At 50.5% G+C, this 24,867-nt stretch overlaps 1 protein-coding gene across 2 annotated transcripts in view; it reads right to left on the minus strand.

Annotated features, from left to right (window-relative positions):
• Positions 1 to 6,432: 6,432 nt before the first annotated feature.
• Positions 6,433 to 24,867, minus strand: part of RAB22A (RAB22A, member RAS oncogene family) — a 42,425-nt gene continuing 23,990 nt past the window's right edge. For both annotated transcript variants that reach the window (XM_016124903.2, XM_036229232.1), the window contains exons 4-7: positions 17,847 to 17,918; positions 17,654 to 17,760; positions 16,962 to 17,071; positions 6,433 to 13,501 (exon numbers count right to left, since the gene is read on the minus strand). In XM_016124903.2, the coding sequence (XP_015980389.1) occupies positions 13,404 to 13,501; positions 16,962 to 17,071; positions 17,654 to 17,760; positions 17,847 to 17,918 (387 nt within the window). In that variant the 3' untranslated portion in view covers positions 6,433 to 13,403. The remainder of the gene's footprint in view (positions 13,502 to 16,961; positions 17,072 to 17,653; positions 17,761 to 17,846; positions 17,919 to 24,867) is intronic.

Genomic DNA, 24,867 nt, shown 5'->3' on the forward strand with positions numbered 1-24,867 from the left:
AGAAAACTCTGCTGGCTCTGTGAACGTGGCCCTGCCACCGCCACTGTCCTTCCGACCCACTGGCCACCGCCAAGTCCCTCTGAGAATAGAAATCATGCTGCAGCCTGCGGAGTCCCTGCATGCCTGAGAGATGGAGGGAGGGGCAGGCAGGGGAGGCGGGGTGTGGCGGGGAGGAGGCGGTTCAAAGTGTGTCTCTCCACTTGCATTTCCCCGGGCCCCACGGACACGGGACTGTCATAACTTTGCTTTTCTATCTGAGGAAAAACAAAAACGAGTGATTACACTATGTAAAGGAAACGCAGAGTTCTCATGAAATACAAACAGTTGCAGTCCGCCAAGCCTTTTACCCCGGACAAGGCGGGATCCTGTCCGGGGCAGCCTGGGTCACACTCTGCCGTAGCACCTGTGATTTGCCAGACATGTGACCTTGGCCAGTTGCTAAGATGATGGCAAAACTCTCCAGCCCAAGCCCCCAGGACCACACCTGTCACTGGACAGGCTGTGATTATTTCTCGCAGCAGCAGGGAGGAGGGAGATGGGATGGGGCGAGGACGCCTGGGGAGGTGAGTGACTCAGGGGAGCCTTTAAGGAAGTGGGGCTTTGCTCTGGGTTAGGAGCTGCCAGGCCTGGGATAATTCTGTGATTGGCGGATAGATAGGGTGGGCAGACGATAGCCAACTCCCAGCCGTAATCCGGCAAAGCAGCAGCCTAAACCCTCACTCGGATTGGCTGGTAGATGGGGTGTCTGGTCATTTTAGGAGATTCGGACGTTCCCGTTTGGTCTGGGCTCAGAATGATAACGAAGGGGTCTTGCTTTTGTTTTGACCCATCACAGTGACAGAGCAGCCATGTGTGCCGTCGGTGAGAGAGGCAACGACAGGTTTGGGAAGGATTCTACGAACGGATGCAGGTTAAGTGCTCAGTGCTGTGCGCCCAGACGCGGCAGACGCTCAGTGCAGGTGCAGCTGCCATCCGGGGGCAGCATTTCGAAGCGCTCCCCAACACTCCCGTGTGGCATCTAGAGGCAGGGAAGGTGCGTGAGCTTGGGGGCTGTCATGTTCCCGGAGGTTCGGTTATGCAGGGTGGGTTCGTTTGTCTTTTGGTTCTCTGAGAAGGAAATGAGTTCGTCACATAGTGAAATCCCCCCTCACCCTAAACACAACATATCCAGGAAACAACATGGCACTCAAAACTGGTCCCTCGTCATCGACTGATAACTCGGCGAAGACATCCATCCCATCTCCCCCGATTTTTAAATGCCATTGAATAAAAACAAATGATTCTTAATGTGTGGCAACCAGATAAAGGGACGTGGCGTAAACAAACACCTTCTGTGATTTCCTCCTCGGAGGGGGGGTGGATCACAAAAGAACCCTCTCCCCCCATCTTTGTCTCTCAGATTCATTCTCTACCGGGGTCCTGACGTATTCACGCTGTGGAAATGCCGCTGCGTGTTAGAAGGCATAAAACCCTGTCCTGATTTTTCATTTATTTATTCCTTCGAGTCTGAGATGTAGGGCTTTGCAGTGCAAGTGTTTTAGCATATGACAACTCGAATAATAAATGATGATGGATCGGCCTCCGAAAGCTGGTACCTGAGAGGGGCGGGGGCGACGGTTGCCTCCCGGTGGCTGGGCCCATCTGCGTGCGCCTCATCGGCTGCCCTGTCCATCCCGCCTCTCCGCCTGGAACTTCTCCTGTTCGAGCCCCTCTGGTCCTGTGTTGATCTCTTACAGCTGGGGCGACCAGGACTCTTCTATCTTATTCTCATTTTACTTTCTAATTCAAGCCTTTTGTCTTCTCTTCATTTTGTTTGTGTGTTCTCACAGGCCTGCGTGGGCGTGTTTTATTTTATTTTTTTAACTACAACATTATGGAAAATAAAGACAAACTTTCATATTTTCAGGCTGTGATATAGAAACAATGAGGATCCCCTAATGGATGCCTGGTGAGAAAAGCAGGCCCTCGGTGTGTGTGGTTCTGTCACGGGCAGTCGGGTGCTGGGGCTAATGGTGGAATTTGAGTGCTTTTATGGGTGCGATCAACAACATGGCTTGATAGACTTGTGATCATTAGCTATTCATAGTAGCCCCATGAAGTCTATATCATTATCAGGTAGCATGTAAAATCACACCCCAAGTCACGGAGGTCATCAAACTTTAAGCACAGTCATGGAGTCGGCAAAATGCTCGGTTTTCTGGCTGGCCTTGGGGTTCCCTTTGGAAAATGAGCCCCGAGTCATTCATTTCAGAGAATATCCCAAGTAAAAGTTATTCCATTTCTTGAAATGCTCTCCTGAAGATTTCTGGGTCACTGATACCCACGCACCAATTTAATCCAGCTCACGCCAAAGAGCCTTTTGGGGTTGGCCAGATTCCTCTCCGCCTCCAGGTGGCTGAACTGGGTTTGGAGGGGAGGGGTGGCCCGACACCCACAGTAACCGGCACTGTAAGATGCCTCACAACTTGCTGTCCTGTCGGGACCAACAAGGCTGTTAAGAGGCCATTTATAACACCTGCCACTTGGCCACCCATGTTCCTACCTCCTATTACACGCAGAAGATTCGTTTTGGGAGAAGAAATCGAAGACTAGGGATCCTGATCTTTTACATTAACACACTGGAAATTGAAACATAAACATAAATTCCAGCATAATGTTCTTGGTGGGGACGGTTTATGATTTGAGGGCCCGGATGGTCTTAAGTGACTGGTTCCGACAGCGAACTGCCGTGTGGGTGAAGAGCCCCATGTGCTTGCTGCAGTGTGTTCTTGTTTTTTGTTTTGTTTCCATGCTGTGAAGTGTTCTCACTTACACGCGAAGAAGGCACGCCCGGCTCCATCGCTGGAGCCGCCGACCGAAAGCCGGGTGTCGATGGCGGCGTAGCACCGCTGGGTCCGCGCCCGCAGACCTCACATGCATTCCCACCACCAGACACTTCCCTCCCGAAATGCCCTTCGTCTGCTACTACGGTGGGGCCTTTGTGGCCATAGCGTCCATGGATTCGATTTAAGAGAGGCCTGCGGGTGACACTCTGCACTGAGTATCAATACAGAGAATTCTGACCCCCTCATCCTATCTCCACCACCCAACCTATTTAACAGTGAAATCTGTGGTTATATCGACTTTATGCCAATTTCCTAAAAGGTGGTCAGTCTCTGCATTCTTACTGTATTTCCTGCAAGATGCTGGAAGGTTGTGCTGAGAAAAAAGGAAAAATTCTGAGTGACCAAAGGTCTGATTAAAATGACTAATTAACAAGGGGAAGCACTTCGATGAGGCGTTTGCTGTCGAGTCTTTTCTCCTCTTCAGTCTTATGAGCTCCAGCAGTGGTCCTTAGCCAGGGCATAAAGAAAAGGGATAACTTAATGGTCCTGGTGGGTGAATTCTAGAAGGCTGATGACCCTTGCCTTCTGAACCAACATTTTCCGTGGAGAATTGTTTCTAGCTAGTATTATTGTAAGCAAAACAACTGAAAATTTTGAAAGGCTTTGCGTTTTATTTCACAATTTGCCACTTAATGGAAATCTCGTTCTTAAGTCCAAACGGGAAAAACAATCTGCCATCAATATTTGGGTTCTTAGAAAGCTGGGTCCATAATTTACTTGTGATACCGCTTGCAGAAAAATAAAGCGAAGTTGTTTTGTGTTTGCATTTGAAACGTCCCTGTTTGTGCTAATTTGTTTCTTCCTTTTCGGAGAGTCATTCTCTTTTTCGTGGCATCCATAAATGAGACTGGCTTCCACAAGAATACTATTTTGACTGGCTATAGACTAATAGTCTTCTTCATAACATATATTTATTTATACTCTTCCCCTTTTCTAAGAGGATTTACGGCAACTTGAAAAGATATGTATCAAGTATCAAAATAAAATAAATGTGTACCGTGAAGTTCTACGTACCTGTTCCAAATCTGGCCGTAAGCTTTTTACTGCAGACTGAAGGGGGAGTGTTTATGTGTGTTTTAAAAGAGAAAAATAAGACAGATGGAACTTCAGTATATTTATTGAGCCAGTTTTCATTAAGGATGTGAAGACGGCATTCGGGTTTAGGAAATCCGGACTTTTTTTTAATAAGAAAAAAATCCACACATACACGAGGTAAAACCAATTTAAAAGTATAGAGATACATATAAAACAAAGTGCAAAAGGTGGCGGTTCTGTTTCTCAGGCCTTTTTCCTCAAAGATAACAACAGCGAACAGCTCGGAGCACAAACTTCTGGATTTAAAAAGCATGGACACACAAATATGCGTGTGCACACGTTTCACGAAGACGGCGTCACACTCTGAGTACATCAAGTGTTGCCTCTTTGTCCTCAGCTGTGTGTTGGGCACCCCTTTCTACGTGAGTGTGTCTGTGACTGTCTATGTGCCTTTGCCAGAAGGGGCACGCGAGGCTGCCGTGACTCCTCTAGTCCAGCGAGGACTTCGTCTGCGAACCTCCGGGGGGATGTCCTCAGCTGGGGATCAAGGGGGGGGTCCTCTCTGAAGGTCGGGTGAGCTCTGCTTTCAGTGAAGTCGTGGCGCCTCTCTTCACTCTCGCTGACGAGCCCGAGATGGACCTGTTGTTGTTTGGACGGGCCCTCGTGTACTTTTGCCTTTTATTTGTTAATTTACTGTCTGTATGTTCTTTTTCGGGAACTGCCTTTTCAGGTAATGGGTGCTTTTATTTCCTTTTCTGAGCACTGTTCCTTTCGCTTTGTGGACACTCTTAGTAGACTATATATAGGAATCCGTTCTGTTGTCTATGTGGCAAACATCCCCCGACCCCCCGGCCCGTTTTTGGTTTATCTGTCAATCGTGTTTACAGCCTTTCCCGGTCTACCTGCTCACGTGGCGGACGGAGGGCTGGGCGCTGACCCTGGCTGGACCCGTGGCTCGGCACCGGCCCTGTCCTCCCCCCTCTCCCCACGCACGCGGCCCTCGCCGTGGCCGTGCGGGTTGTCTGCACGACCAGAGATGTGCTAGGAAACAGACTCCCTTCCTGGCACAATTACAAAGCCCTGCAAAACTTACATCGAATGGAAAAATGCAAATCCCACGAGAAGATGCCACGAAAACGGCGCATCGAGCGCCAGCAACGACGCTGAGGGGCTGGGAGGCTCACGCTCTGCGGGTGGGGGTCACGCTGATGCGCCGCCCTCGAAAACGGCATCTGCTGAAGCAAGAAGGAACCAAGCGACCCACACACGCTCAGATCTCCCACGTCCCAGCCACACGCCCAGAAGAAACCTGCGTACGGGCGTCAAAGGCGTGTGTAAGAATGTTCGTTGTGGTTCTAACAGCAAAAATCTGGAGACGGTCGCACACCCACCAACTCGGAATGGATAAATGGCAGTTCGTTCACACAAAGGAATCCCACGTGGCAGTGAGAGCCAACGTGAACTCTACCCGCCACACTGAAGGATGCCCGGCCTCAGAGAGCACCCGCCATGCGGACTGAGTACGCGAGGTTCAAAACCAGGCGAGGCTGGTCCGTGACGCTGGGGGTCAGCACAGTGACGGAAGGGGGCACCGGCGGGGCTCCTGGGGTGCGGGTGGTGTCCTGCTTTTCGATCCGAGGGGTGCTCACATGGCTATGTCTTCTGTGAAACTTCATCGAAGCGCACACAAAATCCATGGCATTTCTCTGTGCGTTTATACTTCTCCAACAATGCAACAAACAAACAAAATACCAAACGAATGACAAAGGGTTTTTTTTCACTGAATCAGATAAAGATTATATGGCTTTTAAAAACGAATTATATGTTGAGTGCTTACTCTCTGTCAACGTGCTGAATGCCGCCAAAACACACAGCCACAGATGGTAGGAGGCTCTTATCTTCCCACTTCACAGAGAAGGTAAGGAAACTCAGAAGTCAAGGACTGTGTCCAGAACTTTCTAGCGCAGCCTAGAAAGGGGCAAGGCCGAGACCCTAACCCCAGCCTGTCGGTCTCGAGCTCTCTCCAGTTGCCTCACCTGCACACACGGGCCCTGTCGACATGCACACAGCGCACAGACAAACGTGCTTCTCTCTGGGAGCACCACAGACAGAACACGCGTGTGATGTGTTCCGTAACGACACGTGGCCCTGAGAGATTCCAGGGTTAAGGTCAACGCCGGGACGGAAGTGCCGACATCTTTGAGAAGTCCCCCCAATAACGGAGGATGGGGTAAAGCTTTTCTCCCACGAATCGAGGCCCTCTCTGTTCCTTACCTGGAGGGCAAGCGGCATCTGCTCACTGTCACCATCACTGTCGCCGCGGAAGGACGGGAGAGGGAGAAGGGGGCGTGAGAGAGGTGTGGGAAGTGTGTAAAGCTGGGCCGGCGTGTGGGGGTGCCGCGCCGCTCACCAGGCGCGAGGGTGAGCAGAGCTACTGCATTTCCGTTTTCAGAAATCATTTTAAAATGACTTCATGCTCTTTGGTGAAGAAACCACTTGAATGGCAAATATATGTATTTATAAACATAGCATTTTATTAACAAAATGTTTACACCCTTCTTACAACAAATTTCATAGTGATTTAACACGTTGTACTCTATAAAAGTTTATTACAGAATATTCAAGCTAAAACAATATAGTTTAAAAGTATACCAAATCGACCACCACTTGCAAGCTACTACCAGCATAAGTCAAAGAAGAAAAATCTTACAACAAAAATCCAAAGTTCTAGTTTTGTTCAGCATCTACAAACAATACAGACATCTTATGTTCATCTAGAGACTCAGGTCCAGCCCAAGGTCAAGACTGCAAAAATAAGGTCTTCAAACATCCACATAAGCTCGGCAAACCATCATTGCAATATTTCATCACAGGGAATCAAGCGATGCATCATGCAGCGAAGCCATGGCTATAAATTTGGGCTATTTATAGAGCTACAAAGTGGCCTGAATTGAAAGCAATTTAATTTTATTTTTTTCCCATAATAGACACTATTGTAAAAAGGCACAAATATCTTACTCCTTGCATCAGGTCTTGAAAAGGCATGACATTCTTAGGAGAAATAAGAATTGCTGGTACGAAAGCTTAGCTTTTTTGAATTTTTAATTTTTTAACGTCTAGGTTCATCTGCCCACTCCACAGCTGCTTCAAGACTGCGAACTCAGATTTTTACGTACTTCAAAAGCTCTATTACAAACGAAGGGAAGTTCTGACACTTGAACTATCTCACTGTCGATGGTAAAAATCATTTTTGTCACTCAGTCATGGTGCCATTCCCTCTCTGGAAAGACTGTGGTTCTTCACCTTGGGCTAGCCTTTGTGTTTTCTGGTTGCGCTGGATGGGTCTCTCGTCTGCCTTGCTGGACGCGGTGGGCAAGCCCTACGCTGTCACCACCCAAGGCGGCATGAGGAATGTCGCATGCACTAAGGAGGTGGCTGGTGCCCTGTGTCTTTAAGGGAGAACCCGCTGCAGAATGAGAATAAGAGAAATAAGGCAAGAAGTCTGCTTCGATCACAGAGAAGGCGAGACGTCAATTCTTAAGAGGGTTGGAGGCACGACTGACAATTATGTGAGTGACTCATAAAAGTGAAATGATGGAAAGGCTGAGCTGGATGAGAGTTAAAAAAAAAAACATCTTTTCCAGGGCAATACGGCTCTGTGCACGCAACAGAACAAACAGTTTATGAACAGAGCCCCCCGCCGGATGCTCTGACCGGCCAGCTCGTTTTTTCCGCATTGATTCCACTGGACACCAACATCATGTTTGTGATCCGTATTAAGGAAGTTTCATGAATTGTGTGAAAACCTCAATGGCAAAGTAAAAGGAGAGACACACATTCGAGGCCCGCTTTCTAAATTTTCGGGGGGTAAAACTGATTATTCAAGGGCAAAGTTAATGAAAACATGACTAAAGGACAAATGAGAGCAGGGTTAAGCCCCGAAGTGAAGTCCTACACTGCGGCACGCGGACAGTGTCTGCAAGTGGGCACGTGCCTGCCGCCTGTCCCGTGACTTGGCCCGTGTCCCCGGGTGCTCAGCAGGCTCTGGACTCGCCTTGGGGAAGAGGGTGTGCTGGGCTCTCCCACGACATGACACGGCCTGGTGGGAGCTCCCTGGACCATTTCTGTTCTGAGTGAAGATGACTGGCCCTGTGTGTGAAACGCTACTTTAACGATGACTTTTCTCCAAAGTAGCACCAATGTTAAACAGTTTGCTTCTGGAAACACTGACAAGTTCCTGAATCGAGAATTGGCATTGACGTCAGCATGTCTCTGTTGTGTGATGAGGAAGTACATTGTCTACAGTTTAAAACTGCCAATTCCAAAAGGCTCTTTCTAAAAATCATTACTAGCTTAGGATTTCCAATTCGCTGACTTCCTGGCACTTTAATTCCTATTCATGGAAAGCTCCCAGAATTGTTCGTTTCGACTGAGAAGCATTTTGATGAGGCACTGGGCACTATATAGATCTGAAAATGAACTGGCATAAATTTTTTTAAAAAAATTTTAAATTAACTTAAGACTCCATGGTTTTAATTCCAGAATCTCCTGATGACACACACTAACCTTACTATGTAAAATGTTCAATGTAATAAAAGGAAAAGATGGAAGGTTTAAGATATTCCTTTTTATTAAACTTTTGGATTTTTTGGTTGGGACATCCAAGATATTCGAGTGTATCTATACTCAATTCTACTCTAAAAGGAAAGAACACAGATATACGTTATTTCTGATGGTACGGCCCTTCAAAGTTCATCTATATTCCTGGCAGTCCTTCTAGATTTGGGAAGCAAATCATTTTCCTGTGTGCTAAGAGAATCCTGAAGAACAAACGGAAATATGGACATTCCTGGTTTTACTCATTCGCTTTCTTCGTTACATCTATCGAAACTCCGTCATGACAGGCCTTTCACTCATCATTCTCTTGGATTACAAAGTGGAGGCTCCTGGAAAACACAATACCCTTCTTCTATTTTTCAGGCTTTCATTTGCACATAAAACAGGACAAATGCCCCAGAATCCCATTAAAGTTTCTTGCAAATCGGATAATCAAATTGCCTGGATTTCTATTACTGGAAGTCGAGGAGCTCCGCTGTCAAGAGGAGTCGGCCGAGGCTGCTTCTTCCGGTGCTAGGCTAAGTCTCGCCCCCGCCTCCCTTTGCTGTTTATTTCCTGGACACACTTGTTGCTTGGGCTATTTTTTTTTTTTTTATCTCCTAAACATGTTACCTTGGAGCTTTTAAAAATCTTTGATGGACTAAGCTAATTGAAGGCAGATACATAGTACCAACCTGGGCCTTGAAGGCACAGGCCATTTTCTCCCTCTGAAAAGTATTTACTGTTCAGAGGTAGACTCTCTCTTGAAGTGGACAGCAAACTGAAGTCATACTGCTAGTTCCTCTAAAACGAATTTAAATAAGGATTCTTTTTGCAGGTTCACACTATCTCACATATCATTGTTATTTAACTTTCATTACAGGGTCAGGAGGGACATTTCCGGCCTAGGGAGTTTAGAGGGCCGGCCTGAGTTTGTGACCTGTCTCTTCCCCTCAGATGTTCCAGGGCAGGTATCTCCTACAGATCAGAGTTAAGGGACTTGCAATAACTGCCCCGGAAGGAACGGCTTCTCTGACCGCTCACACAGGTTCTTGCAAAGACATTTGAACACACTGTGCGCCTCCATCTCATATGCTAAGGGCCACGAATCACGTTCTCAGGGCATTCCGAAATGAATGAAAAATGCTTATACAATTAACATAACCTCTTTGCAACTCACTCTCAGAATATAAAAAATGTATGCGATGATGAATAGATGCCTTTTCAAGCTCTGAGGCTGACACACCAATTAGTGCAGTGTAATCTGAATCAAACCTGCCCGTTTGAACACAATGCCATGAAAGTGGATACTCTGGCTGGACATCTCCAGGGAAGCCACGGAATAGCTACCTAAAGGATGTTCTCATTAGTGTTATCTCCCACGGTTTAATTAGGAAGTCTTTAGAAGAGAAAAGAAAAAGAGAAGTTCTGAAATTAAATGTAATCTTCTTTCCCTTTTTATATATTTAAAATTAACGCAGATTGATAACCTCAAGGACACCAGCCCGCGTAGAGGAGATCAGGCCTCTGAGAGGGAGGGCTTGATCCCTTCCGGCATGGGGAGGCAGGCGCGTCAAGCAGAATCATAAATGGACAGCAAAGAAGTGTGTTATTTTAAAGGAAATAATCTTTCAGTTGCTATGTGTAGATCTTACCCCGTGGCTGAAGAGTGGGTGTTTGAGGGTTCGTTTGGAACCTGAAGGGCCAGCGATAGGTGCTTCTTCAAAATCACTTCTTAAAGAAAAATTAAAATCAAGGGTACTTAACATACTCTTACTTTGTTCTTTTAATCACCAAATGACAGTTATCAGAGAATCGGAAAAACACCTGTGTGAAAGGAGACTTCTGGAGGCCACTGGTTACAAGGATCAGACACCTGCAAAGAGCTTATTTCAATTTCTCTGAGAGAAATCAATATATACTGGCAGTTAATTCATGATTTTTCTCTTTTTGGTCCCCAAAGTTTAAAAAAATGGCCCGGTGTCATAAGGGAACCGAAAGAAGATTTTTATAGATGGGTTATATCTCAATGCCTTTGAAATCGAGCTTTTTCTCCTAAGAAATAAGACTAAAGAATGCATGGAATGAGTATCAGATCATTGCTGAGTCGGGTTAATATCCGAAGTGTATTCAAAATAAAACACCGCTTCTGACTTTAATATCCATCTTTGCATTTTATAAGGAAACAAAAGAAATGAAAACATTTTGCCCGTTTCACTGAGTACAGATTACAGATCTGAGATAGCACTTTGTTGTCACTAAGGATTAAAAATATATTACACGAGAAACAGTGCCTGTCAATTTCTGAGACGGACGATGAAAATGAGGGAAGAGGCCCCAGAAACGCATGATGAATGTCGTGCTGCTCGAGCCACACGTCGTTCGTTCTGTCAATGAAGCGCGTGGCTATAACCGAAGAGGACCACTCTCCACGTGTGGGGAGGTGCACGAGAAATCAGGAAGGGAAATCAGCCGCGGGGGCCACGGCAGGGGTCCCCAACGCCCAGACCCTGGACTGCCCCGGAGGCCTGCCAGGAACTGGGCCGCACGGCAGGAGGTGAGCCAAGCGTCTGCAGCCGCTCCCCCACGCTGGCACCACCGCCTCAGCTCCGCCTCAGGTCATCAGGGGTTAGGTTCTCACAGGAGCACCGGTCCTTGGTGCCGAAAAGGTTGCGGACCCTTGGGCGAAAGGGAGGGCCTGTTTGGGGCTACATACAGTAAATGTCACACTAGGATTGAAGGCATCCGAATGTTTACCAACAGGATGAAGCACGGAATTCCCTGTGCACCCAGACCCTGTGAAATCATCAACACGGACGGACGGGTTTGGGGGAAACATTATGAAGGTCACGGATTTGCGTCATCTTTTGGTAAAATAAGAGAGAAAGAGCCACGCATGCATCACCTCTTCAGTAATGAGTCAAGCAACCTTCGTTTTTATTTTGTTGTCGTGGAGACAGAGGCCCAGCAGTGGGAATGCTGGGGACACACCAAGGGCAGTGGCCAGATGCAGCGGTCGATCTGGACGTACATGAAACAAAGTCGAACCACCTTCAGGTGTAAGGGGCCCTGCCCTCAGAATCCCTTGTTTTCTCTTAAAGCTTGCTAATTTCACACGAGGAAGGAAGCGAGATGGGGCAGATAGAGTCCACATGTATTTAAAAAAAAGTTAGAATTTTCACTAACTGCATTCCTTCTGTATGATTTCAATAAGAAAATAAACAATTTCAAATGCCTAAGATATTCACCAGGGAAAAGAATCGTTTTTTACTTAATCTGAGTTATAATTTTCCCATTAAAATCTATCTGTATCAAGTGGGGTACACAAAGAAATAACAATTATTTTTAAAAGTTTCGGCTGTTCAGTTTAAGGATAGCTCTGAACACCCCATTTTGTTTGAAATTCAAGCTGTTTCATTTCCTATTTAATCTTGTAAATTTCCTTCCCTTACAATACTCAGGTTGGAAGGGTGCCAAGTCAGACCAGGGACAAATCTTCACCAACTTCTCTTCAGTGCTTTATTTTTAGATTATATTAAAACCCTCATTAGGTTCCCTGAAGGAAAAGAGTGTTAGCCACAAACGGAGGCAGGGGAAATGAAGGCAAGGGAGAGAGACGCGAAATTGTTAACAAGGAAAGCTCTCTTTGAACAGTTGGTCTGAGGTCCCCGCGAAAGCGAAAAGAAACTTATTACCAAGACAGGTTAATGACCTGAGCTTGGAGCCTAATTTTTTACCCCAAGGCTAGGAAGGGCTAGGCGGGCCTGTCAAAGTGGCATATGTCTGTACTCCGACTCCCAGATGGGCTTTGGGGACGCGGTGGGGGGTGGGGGGTGGGGAGGGTGGGAAGGCAGAGAAATCTCTAAAGATGGCGAGTGGAGTGCTCTGTGCGCTGTCGCACACGTGGATGGGCTGAGTGGCCCGCGGGCAGGCCGGACGCCAGGTGGGCACAAGCCAGGCGCTGCAAGGTTACAGGAGTGTCGAATGAAACACGGAATTTATTAATGTATTTACATAATTTATAGTTTTTAAGCAATGGTCTCATAAATATAGACTACAATTTTACATATGCTAAGCAATTGATAATTGTTTACCCCACCAAAATATTCGGGTTGAATAAAAAATTGACAGCATTTATACTTTCTCCACCTTTTAAAACCATTGTCAGTTTAAACATACGCAATTCAATTTACTGCAGGAGGCTTCTGCACCACGGCCACCCTGATCAGGAGAGCTCACTAAAAACAGGTGCCAATAAAGCGTCTGGTGATGCAAGCGTGGCCGGGTCAGAACGCCCTCGGGTGGGCTACGGCCCGTGGCCATGAATTCACTGTGTGCTCCCCGGGCTCCCGCGGTCAACGAGAAGTGCCTCTTTACAGGGGATGAGTGCACTGCCATCGGCCCTATAAAGATTCCATTTTAGCTCCAAATACTAATTGCCACCCCTCCACTAAGGACACTCCACCACATTTTAAATGATACAACTCCTGATAACAGTGGGAATGAGGAACCGAAGAAATGATAATCTCCACAAGGTCTTTTTTCCCCGAAAACCACAAAAGTGCTCATTTTCCCTTTACAAATGTTACATAAAATCCTGATTACAAAACTATTCAACAATTTAATCCTACCAGCCATACAATTATATGTTCCTTTGCAGCAAGGTCAAAAGCCGACGATGCAGTCCCTTTGGACACCACAGTCCTTACGTGACACAAGTCCACAGACAAACATGACCGCTGCAGTCTTCAAAGAGGAAACAGAACTGATCAATTTCTGATTTTTTTTGCACGAAGACCCCAGACCGGCGAGGTGAGCCTGGCGGCGGGGCCCGGCCCTCCTGCTCGCCCTCGGGACCACCTACTTCATCACCGAGGCCGCGTCCCGTCAACAGCAGCTGCGCTTCGGCTCTGAGGGCTGTCGCCGGAGTTTGAAGCCCTTCCCGCCGCACGGCGGGCTCGCGTCCGTGGATGGGATTCTTCGACCTAAACCGAGGACAGGAGGGAGAAGAGTGAGCTTAAACTTCCCGAATCGGCTCGTCCTCAGACACATCAACTTCGTAGATGTAGTCTGACACGTTTCATTAAAATAAAAAAAGTTTAATAAACTTTAAAGTTTAGACGATTTCTGATTAACAGAAAAGTTGCAAAGCTGAGTCGTAGCATGCCCTTCACCGCGTTTTCCCTGACGCCCATTGCCCACATCGCCGCGAGGCGTCCGTCAAAACGAGGCCTGCGGCGCCGGTACGTCACTACGCACTGAACCCCTGATTTTTTTCAGATGCCATCGGTTTCTCCCTTAATAATGTCCGTGTCGAGAAACCTTAAATCTCGCATCCGCCCACCCAGCTGGTAACCTCGGGGTTCCTTGCTACCCACGGCTTTCTGATGCCCTCCCACCGCCTGCCTCCCCAGCACCTCAGACACTAGAATCAATCCGGATGCTAGAAGTTGTCACATATGTGTTTACGCGACACAGCTTCCTCGAATCAGACCCTCAGCTCCTCTGAGGGAAGACACCCTGCTTCTCCCCCTTTCTGTGTTCAGGACCATTTCGCACAGTCCCTGGCACTGAGGTACTTTGAGAACACGGAACGCACACACATTTTTGGCACGAACGAGGCTGAGGTGGGATGCGCCAGCTCTCAGGTCCTCGGTCGCCACGCCTGGGGCTTCCGGCACGTGGAGCAGTCTGCGAATCTGCACACAGCACGGTGGCCGCGTCACTAGACAGTGTCCCCAGCATGTCTCACCACTAATTTTCAAATGCCTACTGATGCTGTTGTGAATAAACTGTGAATCACTTTAAAAGCTTTACTGAAGCTTCCTGTCATTATATATTTCTCAATAAATGGACATTGGAAACACAGCTGTGATAACAGATTAATCTCTGAAATGTTTTTAGAAGAAAGCAAATGAGAACATCTTTATGACCCAAGAATAGACAGTGAATTCTTAAACCAGAGCCAAAACAAGGATAAACGGATTCTGTTAAGATTTAAAAACTCCAGTTCATCAAAAGAGTTGCTTCAAAAATGAAAGCCAAACCACACAGAAATTGCTTCCAAAGCACGTAACCAACAATGGACTGAAGTTCAAGGTGAACTATGGACATTAAGAACAAGGCGGGCGGCCCAGGAGGAACGCAGGCCAAACTCCACAGAAGACAGTATCCCGACAGCATGTAAACGCACAGAAGGACCTGGAAAGGTGCTCGACTGAACTATCAGGAAATGAGTTTCCTGCCTACCCACCAGAGAGGGTGACTGGAGTCCTTGCACACCACTGGGGTGCCACGTGGCGTAACCAGGGTCTGGCAGTCACCCTGAACTCGACGCATGTATACCAGACTGCTGTTCTCCTGGGTATAACTACACGCAACGACAACGTGTACGGATTACGTGCACGCTGGCCACGAAGTAGAGCGTTCGCGGAGGTACTATTTCTAAATCTCTGAGGTGGGAACCACCACCTGAGTGCCTGCCGTGCGCGGGCGGCGACACTGAGCCTTCTGGGTGCTGTCGACAGCACCGCCGACGGAGACACGGGCGAGTCCGAAGGTGTATGTGGAGCTGAGGGAGCCAGAAACGCGAGTGAACGCACTTGATTTTTAAAAATACGAAGTACGAAACAGACAAAATGAATCTGAAGAACTGGCAGTCAAGATGGTGGCTCCTTTGCGGGGGGGTTAGGTGGGAGGTGTGGGGTACCACTGGGTCTGGATCTGAGAGGTCACAGGGGTGCGCTTCGTTTGTGCGCACTGAGCGTCACACTTCTGATGTGAGCACCGACACCTCATACCACGCAGGTGCGCCAGGCACTGCGCTAACGCAGGTCTGTAACATCTAGCAAACGACAAGCTCACTTTGTCTCTCTCTACATGTTTCTGATCTTTCTGAACACATAATTTTAATTTTTCAGTGAAAATGAGTATGCACGTGCTATTTTTTATATAGGAATTTTCATTTTTTTAATATAAGAATTTCCTGTTTTCAACCCCGCCAGAGTGAAGAGCACTTAGTCGTAATGATTCTGGGATGCTCACGACCCCACACGCTTACAGATGTTTTAGCTTGAGCTGTGAAAAATTTCTGACTGGCCTCACGCTGCATCTGGGTAATTGCTATTTACAGTCTAAGAAGACAATAAACACCATGACTTTCTAATGTTGAAAAGGGGCTGAACTAGAGGTTCTAACCCATAGTCCACTGGCCGGTATCAGCCGGCAGACAGGCTTCAGAGACCCGTATGGTACTCCAAAGACATTTGAATTAGTAGTGGACCAATCTAAACAATGGGACACATGTCATATAAAATTCAGATCTCTGGTTCTCTGAACTAAAAACATCAAAAAATGAAAATAAAACCCAAAAGAGCCACAGCCACCGGGCAGCCAGAGGCTCGCATTGCAGTGTGGCCCACAGGTGGGGCTGGGCCCACGCCCGCCAGCCGGCGAGGTCACCAGGGCTTTCTGCCGCCCCTGAGCCCCATCACTGGCGGGCACTGGAGCTCACGCCTGCGCCTCTCCACGACGCCAGCGCCGCTCCGGCCTCGGCAACCTCGCCTCTCACCCAGAAGGGCCCAAGCGAGCACGTCGCCCGCGCCCCGATGCGTTCTCCTGGGCTCCGTCTGGGGTCTGGTGCGCTCCGTCCCCACGAGTCCCAGGCCAGCGCTGCCGGGTCTCAGCTCCAACGCCACCTCCCAGCAGGGGCCTCTACCCTGACCACCTGCGGACCCTCTCTCACGTCACCCTGCTGTCCTCCTCCTGTCTCTGCTCCTCATCTGAAGGGACCTCACTGAGCTCGTGCCCGCCGTTGGTCTCACGCAGTGGAATCAGCTCTGGGAGAGCAGGGCCGCGTCTCCCCTGGGCCTGGGGCGGGTCTCAATATACGTTCTGATCAATTTGAATGCAATGAATAAACGCGGATACAATCTGTAAGGATCCCAAAGGTACCAGCGGCCCCTCCCACCCAGGGTTACCGTATCAACTGCTGGGCAGGGAGGGAGGACGGGTGGGAAATCAGGTCTCACCTTTCACTTGCTTAGTGTTAATAATTTTTGAGGATTTTCTACAGTGCAATTCGAAATGCATTTCATTTCCCCTTATTTATTTTGTTCATTTTCGATGACTCTGGACGACTACTTGAAACGCATATGAAGAGCGGAAGGGGGAGAGAACAGCTTCTCGGGGCGCGGGGCCTGTGCGTTACTTATTTAGCAACGACATTCTTACTAGAAGGGCCGTGGTCATCAGGTGGCAGGCGGCTCTCCAGCAATTACGACCGGACATGAAAACTGCTGTCCCTTACACGCTCACGTCTCGGTCTGCTGAGAACAGTATCGGAGACTAGGCGTCTCCACGTACGGGAGACAATTCTCTACCCAGAAGATAATCGGTTTAAGTTGCTCTGCACAGAGGAAACCCAGAAGGCACAGAGATACTCACTAATTTCTATAAAGAGTTCATTTATGTTTATCGCATTTTTTGCGCTGGTCTCTACAAAAACTGCATGGATGGAGTCGGCGTAGTCCTTAGCGTCTCTCTCCATGACTTCTCTGGAAGGCAACAATCGCAAATCAGAAATTCCACCCGTCACGAGCTTACTGTCATCCCCACCTGCGTGGTAATTCGTCAGAGCCACGGTGACAAAGGGGGCCACGGACGGCTAGTGAAGCCCTGGCACGCGGTCCCCCCCGGAATACCGTGTCCACGGGTGTGCAGAAGGGACTGCGCTGCGGGCTGTGTGTCCGGCGGGATGGTCAGGGGGAGCAGGGTTTCTTTTGCCCAGAAACTCGAGCCTTTAAGAATTACGAAAGTGGCCCAAAGATATTGCCAATAATTATGCTTTTCTAAAAGTATGCTTCCCATTCAAGTGTCCTGCGTCATGGGAGCTGGGGGCTACGCTAATCTCAGATAATGTCGAGTTCAATATGACTGATAAGCCTGTCTGACAAGTCATCTCCTCAGCTCCAAATGCCTCAAGTCTTTACTTTGAAACATCAGGACTCCACCCACATGCCGGAGAGGACTTTTTTAGTGGCAGAGATAAAATGAAAGCACGACTCTTCTAATGGGTGCTGCTTGGTGAGAAAGGGGACACGTCGGCAGCACCGCCACGTCCCGGCCTCGTGCCGTACCTCACATCGATGAGATCGCACTTGTTTCCCGCGATGGCAACCACGATGTTGGGGGGGCCGTGCTGCCGAAGCTCTTTCACCCAGTTCTTCAGCGTCGAGAACGTCTCCTGCAACACAAGAGAGGAAAGCCGCGGGCGCTGAGCGGCCGAGCGCGGCGGCAAACGGCCTCGAGGACGCCGCCCGCCAGTCTTACTTCTTTCGTGATGTCGTAAACGATGATGGCCGCGGCCGAGCCTCGGTAGTACATCGGCGCTAAGGCGCGGAACTGCAGGGCGGGGGAGAGAAACAGGAAATGGGGAAACTGGTTAGATGTGCCTTCTACTGGACTGTTAGGCCCACTACCCCTGCACAAAGGTACTCTTTCTCTCAAGCCACAGAACATGACGCGATGCTTTAGAGCAAGTGAACCAGTGGTGACCAAAGGCAACAACTTTGAACGTGACACAGAAACGCCCCCCGGAAGATAGTTCAGCACAGTTTTAGAGGAATTAAACACGGGGCTATAAACAACTGCTGCGGCCAAAAAGGCTTTCTCGTGGAACTCGGTGTTACAATTCCCCCGTTCATTCGCCCAGACCACCCAGCAGATGACAGCCGTGCTGGGCGTCGTTCTCCGACGAGCGGCGAGTCCGAGCGTCGTAGGGATACACCCTGCGACCTGATGCTGCCTGCGCGGCAGACGCGTCCGCGCTTACACCACCACCTGGGTGAGTCTGACCCGCTGCGCTATCTCCGTGCAGGTGGCAAATCCCCAATGCGGGTCCGCGTCCCATTTCATCAACGTGGATCTAACTGTGTGCACAGCTCCTCCCGCCTGTCCCCCCTCCCGCCCCCACCTGACACACGAGAAGGAAAGGCAGAGGAACAACAACTTCCACAGCGAGGCTGGTGTCGGGCCCGTCGTCTCGCTGGGTGTGAGATGGAAAACGCGACGCTCCTTCCCCACGCGGCCTCCACCTTCTCCTCGGGGCAGGCGCGTGTGCTGCTGTGGGCGCCTCGCTCAGAATTTTACCTGTACCCCAGCTGTGAAACCCGACCCCGCATATAATGTGACTCCACTGTACTCACACCCCGCTCTCTGTTCTGGTGGCTAAGCCCCCAACGCGGGCAGGAACTGTCGCCAGAGGTGAGCGCCGGTGCCCGGTACGATTTACATGCAGAAACACAGGCTGCAGCTTCTCATCCGGATGGCTCCGCCTGTGGCTTTTAAACTTCGTTAACCTGAGCGCAACGGAAGCAGGCGGGACTGTGACTGTCTGGGGGGGACCGCCTGCCCGTCCGCGCCACAGCTCCCTCTGGGGCGCCGCATGCCGTAGGTCGGCGAGCGCTGGCGAGCGGATGAGTGAGAACTGCCGGCGGAGGGGCTGATGCCGCCCTAAAGGCAGACGCGGACGTGCGCACCCGTGAAGCTTCACTAGTCCTTGGGAGAGGGGCCCTGCCTCTGGGGTGAAAGCCCAGTACCTTCCCACCAAAGGCAAAGTGTTAGAGAAAAAGCAGCACAAAACAAACGCGAGCCAGAGGCGTGCGGGGGACCCCCCCCCCGGGCGGACAGGTCCGGCCGGACCCCGCGGGCGAGGGCGACAGGAGCACACAGGTGGAACGCAGCTTCTGGGATGAGCCTCCACGTGTGGTGTTACTATACTGGCGACATCACCGACGCGTTTTTTTTTGAACAGCGAAATTCATATAAAGTGCGAAGATCTTAAGTTTGGTAAAAGAGCTTACGTTTGGACAAAGTGACACGTGTGTATGTGCATCTACGTAAATACTTTCCCGCCCAGACGTGAAACACCTCCGTCAGTGCAGGAAGCCCCCCCTCCGCCTCAATAGCGATCCTTGTCTTCAGATCGAGGCTGTGGACAGTGCCGTGACCGCGATGGTTCTTCTGTTGCTGTGCCTTGCGCAGGGCTGCCTTCTCCAGTCTCGTTCTTTCAAGCCACCCGTTTCTACAACGGCGATCCTCTCCTCACGGGCTCGGGCTCGGCCGAGCTCTGATCCCACCTGATGGCCTCCGCCTTCGGCACTGGATGTCCCCTTCCTCCACGGCCCACGCGCTTGCTGACACCGCTGGTCTTACAGGTATCACGTCTGCCATTTGCTTCGTGTTTCTTCTGGTAAAAAACCCTCTGTTCTTCCTTACCCGCCTCTTTTGCATTAACTGAATGTTTTCAGTATTTCATTTTAATAAATTCATCCTTTGGCTTTTCAGCTACACCTTCTTGTGTTACTTTGTCAAGTGGCTGCTCCTGCAGCTGCGAGACACATTTCCCCCCGTCCACTCGGAGTTGGCGACGCGCCTCCTCGGGGAAAGTGTCAGAACTCCGTGAAAGACCAATTGTTTTTACCCCACTTCTCAGGTGCTACTGTTGTCAAATATTTTAAACCCACACACGCTATTAGCTATACAATCCAAATTACACAAAATAAGTTACAATTTTTGCATGAAATAGCCAGTAGTCGTTTAAATAAGCTGGGAAGAAAACAATAGATTTTTACGTTCACCGTTTCCAGCGGTTTCTACTGCTCCCCGTGCATGTGAGCTACCGTCCGGTGTCATCCCCTACAGCCTCCAGAACCTTCCGGGGCCGCCGCTGCTGAATCCCGCGAGCTTTTATTTTTCTCAGAATGCCACTTCTTCGACTCCATTTCTGACGGGTAATTCGGGCAGCTGCCCTTCTCTGCGGTGGTCCTCTGGCCCCCTCTGGAGGAGTCGGCACCCCTCACGCTGCTGCTCCCCTGCACACGTGGGTCATCCCAAGACTTTTCTCTTCCACTTGGGTTTTCCGCAGTTTGACTATGACAGACCTAGACGTGGTGTCCTTTGTACTTACGGGTTTGCTGAACTCCTCGGATTTGTGAGTTGATACGTTTCACCAGATTTAGGAAATTTTCAGCCATTATTTCCAGAAATACCTGTTTCTGTCCCCTGGCCTCTTCTCCTCGTACCTTCTGGGTCTCCAGGTGCACAAGTGTCGGACTGTTTGGACTTGTCTCTGTAACGGAGACTCTTGTCCCACTCCGTCTGCCGTCTTCTGACTGGTTCATTTGGGTGACCCGTCCGGTGGATTCTTCCCTTTAGACGTTACGGCTTCCAGCGCTGGCACATCTGTTTGCTCCGACGCTTCCGTGGGAGCGCGAGACGTTTACCAACCCCCTGCACATGCAGGGCTGGACTCGGGCTCCAGACCCCCCCCCCCCCGCCCTTGCTTGGCCCCATGGACCGCTGGCTGCTTTTTTCTGTCGCGTTCCTTCGCGTCTCCCCTGCGCAGTCACAATTTGGGGGTCAGGCAAAGACCTGAGGGGGCTTACAAGCAGATTTCAGGGTTCCCGCCTGGTTGGATTCACCTTTTCTGGGGTCGGCCTCTTTTTTAGGGTGCTCTAGCAGCCTTAAACATCCTCAAGTGTCGCAAGCCACCAAGATGGCTTTCTGCTCGAGTCCTGGCTCCCCTGTGCCACATGGACTGGGGAGGGCCCTCTAGGGAAAGCCACGAAATGCCAGTCTCACCCCAGGCAGTTCCCATCAGCCTGCCTGCACCTGGTCGCTCGGCAGAGCCTTCATACAGTTTTCAATGTGTTGTCCAGAGTTTATACATAATTTTTGTTTGTGGAACGGTGAGTCCTTTACAAGCCACTCTGTCATGACTGACACTGAAACTTTCTATGTCCTTTGTGCAAAGAAGGCGGCAGGTTAAAAAGAAACTCAGAGGATGTCAGCATATCTCTGTTCCAAATCTGGCTCTAAATCAGTGGTCTTCGAACTTTTTCTGGAAAGCCTACAGGAAACCTTTTAGGCTTTGTGGGTCGTTCGATCTTTGTCCACTCCTGAAGAGTGAAAGCAGTCGTGATCACACGCAGACTAACACGTGTGGTGGTTTTGTTCCAATAAACCTTAATTTACAAAAGTGGGCAGCAGGCTGGATTTGGCCGCGGGCCACGGTGTCAACCTTGGCTCTCGATGACACTAAGCTACGGCGCTTCCCCACTTAAACACGAGGACAACTCCTCATGCGACCACTGTGGCCACACGCGCACCTGTGCCTTCCTGGTGCTCTCGGCCCGGGACACAGTCCTCAGGAGAAAGCGCGTCGAGATTCGGGACCAGGAATCTTTAAGGGCTGGCCGCAGAGTCTACTCGACTTCGGTCAAGCAGCTGTCTTCTATGTGACCACAGACGAGTACTCGAAATGTCGCTGCCGCGTCTACGGCGTATTTACGGTAGGTATTCGTGGTGCTTATTTGTGCGTGGTCCCCATACTATCGTAGGAATTTTTTTTAGTGAAGGATGGCTGGAGGAAAAATTAAAACTTAATTCATTAAGGAGAGAGAATAGGGACGAAAAGGCCTGACAAAGGCTCTATCTTAAGACAATAAATTAAATTATGCAAACAAGTTTCATTTTGTCTGGTATTTGAAAAAGCTCAGGTCTGTTATTGCGACCAGGAGCTAGTTTCCTGAATGACACTGGCTCCAAGCTGCCCGAGGACCTGTGATTCTTCCAATAAACTCTGTGCTCGTCCAATCCGCTCTCTTTTACTTCACTTCTAACTCTCCCAGCGCCACGTAACAAGGGGGGTTTTACAAAAGCGTCTGAGGACTCCGCCGTTCCCTGAGGCCTGGCGACCCTCTGAGACACAAACCGTCATTTTCTGACGCACTCGTGCCATCGTCCCCGGTCGGCACTTTCCTCTTCATCTCTCCAGGTCCCTCGCCATTAACGGCTCTGCCCGACGTGTGTGAAGTTCTCCAAAATCACTTTCATTGACCTAATGAAATCACTCTGCGATTAACCGCAACTGGACCATCAGACAAAGAACCCGTGTGTCGAAATAACACACAGCAATAGGCAAAAGCAGGGGTCAACATGGAGGCTGTTTGGTCAGCTCGTCAAAAAGAGCTTTCGTTTTTTTGATGGCTTTTGGTTCCATGATGAATCTCATTACTAGAGAGAACAGAGGAATAAATATGCAAACATCAGACACTTACACTTTGAGGCATGCAATACTCGCACGGTAGAGCAGGCAGAGGCTCTATCCTTCCGTGTGCCGAAGCAGGGCTGGCAGTCAGGGAGAGAAGCCCGCTGGCATCAGTATCGTGTGCCAGGCGCCGAGGGCACAGGCGCGAAGCCAGTCCCTGCCCACAAGGAGCTCACAGTCTAACAGGAGCCAAGCGAGCGAGGAAACGAGGGCGTGCCCGTGGATGCGGGCAATCAAGGCCTGCTCGGGATGTGCAGAGACACGCTGCAGGGTGTACTTGCTGGCTGGTCCGACCAACACCTGAGCATCCAGGTAGGGCACCGTGCGAGGCTCCGGGGACACAGCCGCGGACGAGACACCGTGTCCCTGTCTGCGGTGAGGGCTGCCAACAAGGGCAAGTGGAAAGACATCCAACGGCGACTTGTATGCGGGTCCCGAGGGAAGTGGGGCGTGAACGCGGCCCCGCCTCGGGATGCGCTCAGGGCAGACTCTAAGGGCGCACCGTTGAAGCCAAGGCCAAGAGCTGGTAAGGAGCCAGCCAGCCACGCACCCAAGAGGGCAGAGAAAGTTCTGGCAGAGGAAACAGTGTCTACGAAGGCCTGGTGGGCGGAGTTTGAGGACCAGGACGGTGGCCGTGGGCTGGGACTCAGCAGGAGGGACATGGGCCAGCAGGGCGCCGAGGAGAGAAGGCAGAGCAGGCCGCGCAGGGCTCTGCTGGCCTCTGCCCAGCGTCCAGCTGTCGGGGGGCCGTGTGGAGCCACTGACGGGCATGAAACAGGAGGATAACAGGTTCTGGGCTATGACTTCAGGTCCCGCTGGGTCCTGCAGGACAGGGACGTACGGTGGCGGGCGGGGAAGAGTAAAAGCAGGGAGACCGGCCAAAGGCTACGGGGACACGTGGGCGGGAGGTAAAGGTGGCAGAAGGCAGAGTGTGGCCGGGGAGAGGGAAGGAGGAGCCAGAGGCGACCAGGTCTGAGTGGCACCGGCACACGGCGATGTGGGCACTTACCTGAGAATGGCGGGGACCACGGGGGCGCCCCCTGAGGTGACATCAGAGGTGCGTTTTCTAGGCTAACGAAGGGAGGGGCAGTCCACGCAGAGGGGACGCCAGCGCCGGGCACGAGGGCATGCACGTGCACGGCGCACTGGACGACTGCATGCAGTCCAGCGCGAGGACAAGCGGCGGTCGGGGGAGCGCACGGGGAGTCCAGCCGAGGCCGCCACGGTCAGGGCTGTGAAGGCCCGGCCCGGGACAAACTGCCCGTCACAACGAGCTCGCGGACGTGTCCTGGACGATGCTCTGTTAGCTGTTTAGCTTCTCTCGAACACGGTGTCTGGAGACCGTGGTGCGTCCTCCTGCCGGGCGACGGCTGGCTGGAGTGCCAGCAGCCGGGGCCCCTCTCTGGGCTCCCCAGCACGGGGGTGGCTGGTCAGTGCCCTGGAGCCCTGCCTGCTGGCCTCACTTACATCCCCTGGGCGAGCCCCTGGCCAAGTGATCGCGCTTTGGGTAGGGGTGAGGTGGACGTGCATCTCAGAGCAAGCACCCCTGGTTTGGAGTCGATGAGAAGGACAGAGAAGAGGCAGGCAAAGTGGCTAATTACAAAACTTAACGGAACCCTACGCTACGGTGGTAGTAAGGGACAGGCATGAACCTGTGCGTTATTCTTTCTCTATAGTCTAGAAAAAGAAGACGTTATACATCACTGCGTATATGGGCACAGGCGCTGATTCAAAGGATGATGGAGTCTACATCACAGCATGATCCTTTATGATGAGGGTTTGCTGTATCATCAAATACATGGGCGGGGGTGACTGGAACTTGGGATTCGCTGAAAGGGTACATGCATCGCCAGCACGAAGAGCCACACGAGTTCCTGGCTCATGGGGCGGACACCAGAGCTGCGTCCGCCCCATGAGCCAGGGTGCGGTGTGGGAAGTGCCCCTTCCGCGGGAGGGAAGAGTGACGGGTAAAGGTCTCGCCGTCCCAAACGTTCCATTCCGGGTGCACAGCACAAAGTACGAGGAGCGGGGGATGGGGGCGGAGCGCGCGAACCTTAGATGAGGGATTGGAAACAGGGTATGTCATCCAGCATTAAAAACAACCCAAACCTAAAACCCAACAAACGGCAAACTTAAGACGTTAAATCTGTACAAATGTGTGGTGTCTGCGCCGAGGCCGCCGGCGGCTGCTTTGTTTTCCTCCATTTGTCTGTTACCACACACAGCACCCGGGCTGCCTTA

The sequence above is a fragment of the Rousettus aegyptiacus genome, unplaced genomic scaffold, assembly GCF_014176215.1.
Source record: "Rousettus aegyptiacus isolate mRouAeg1 unplaced genomic scaffold, mRouAeg1.p scaffold_m13_p_12, whole genome shotgun sequence".
In the NCBI taxonomy this organism is placed as follows: Eukaryota; Metazoa; Chordata; class Mammalia; order Chiroptera; family Pteropodidae; genus Rousettus; species Rousettus aegyptiacus.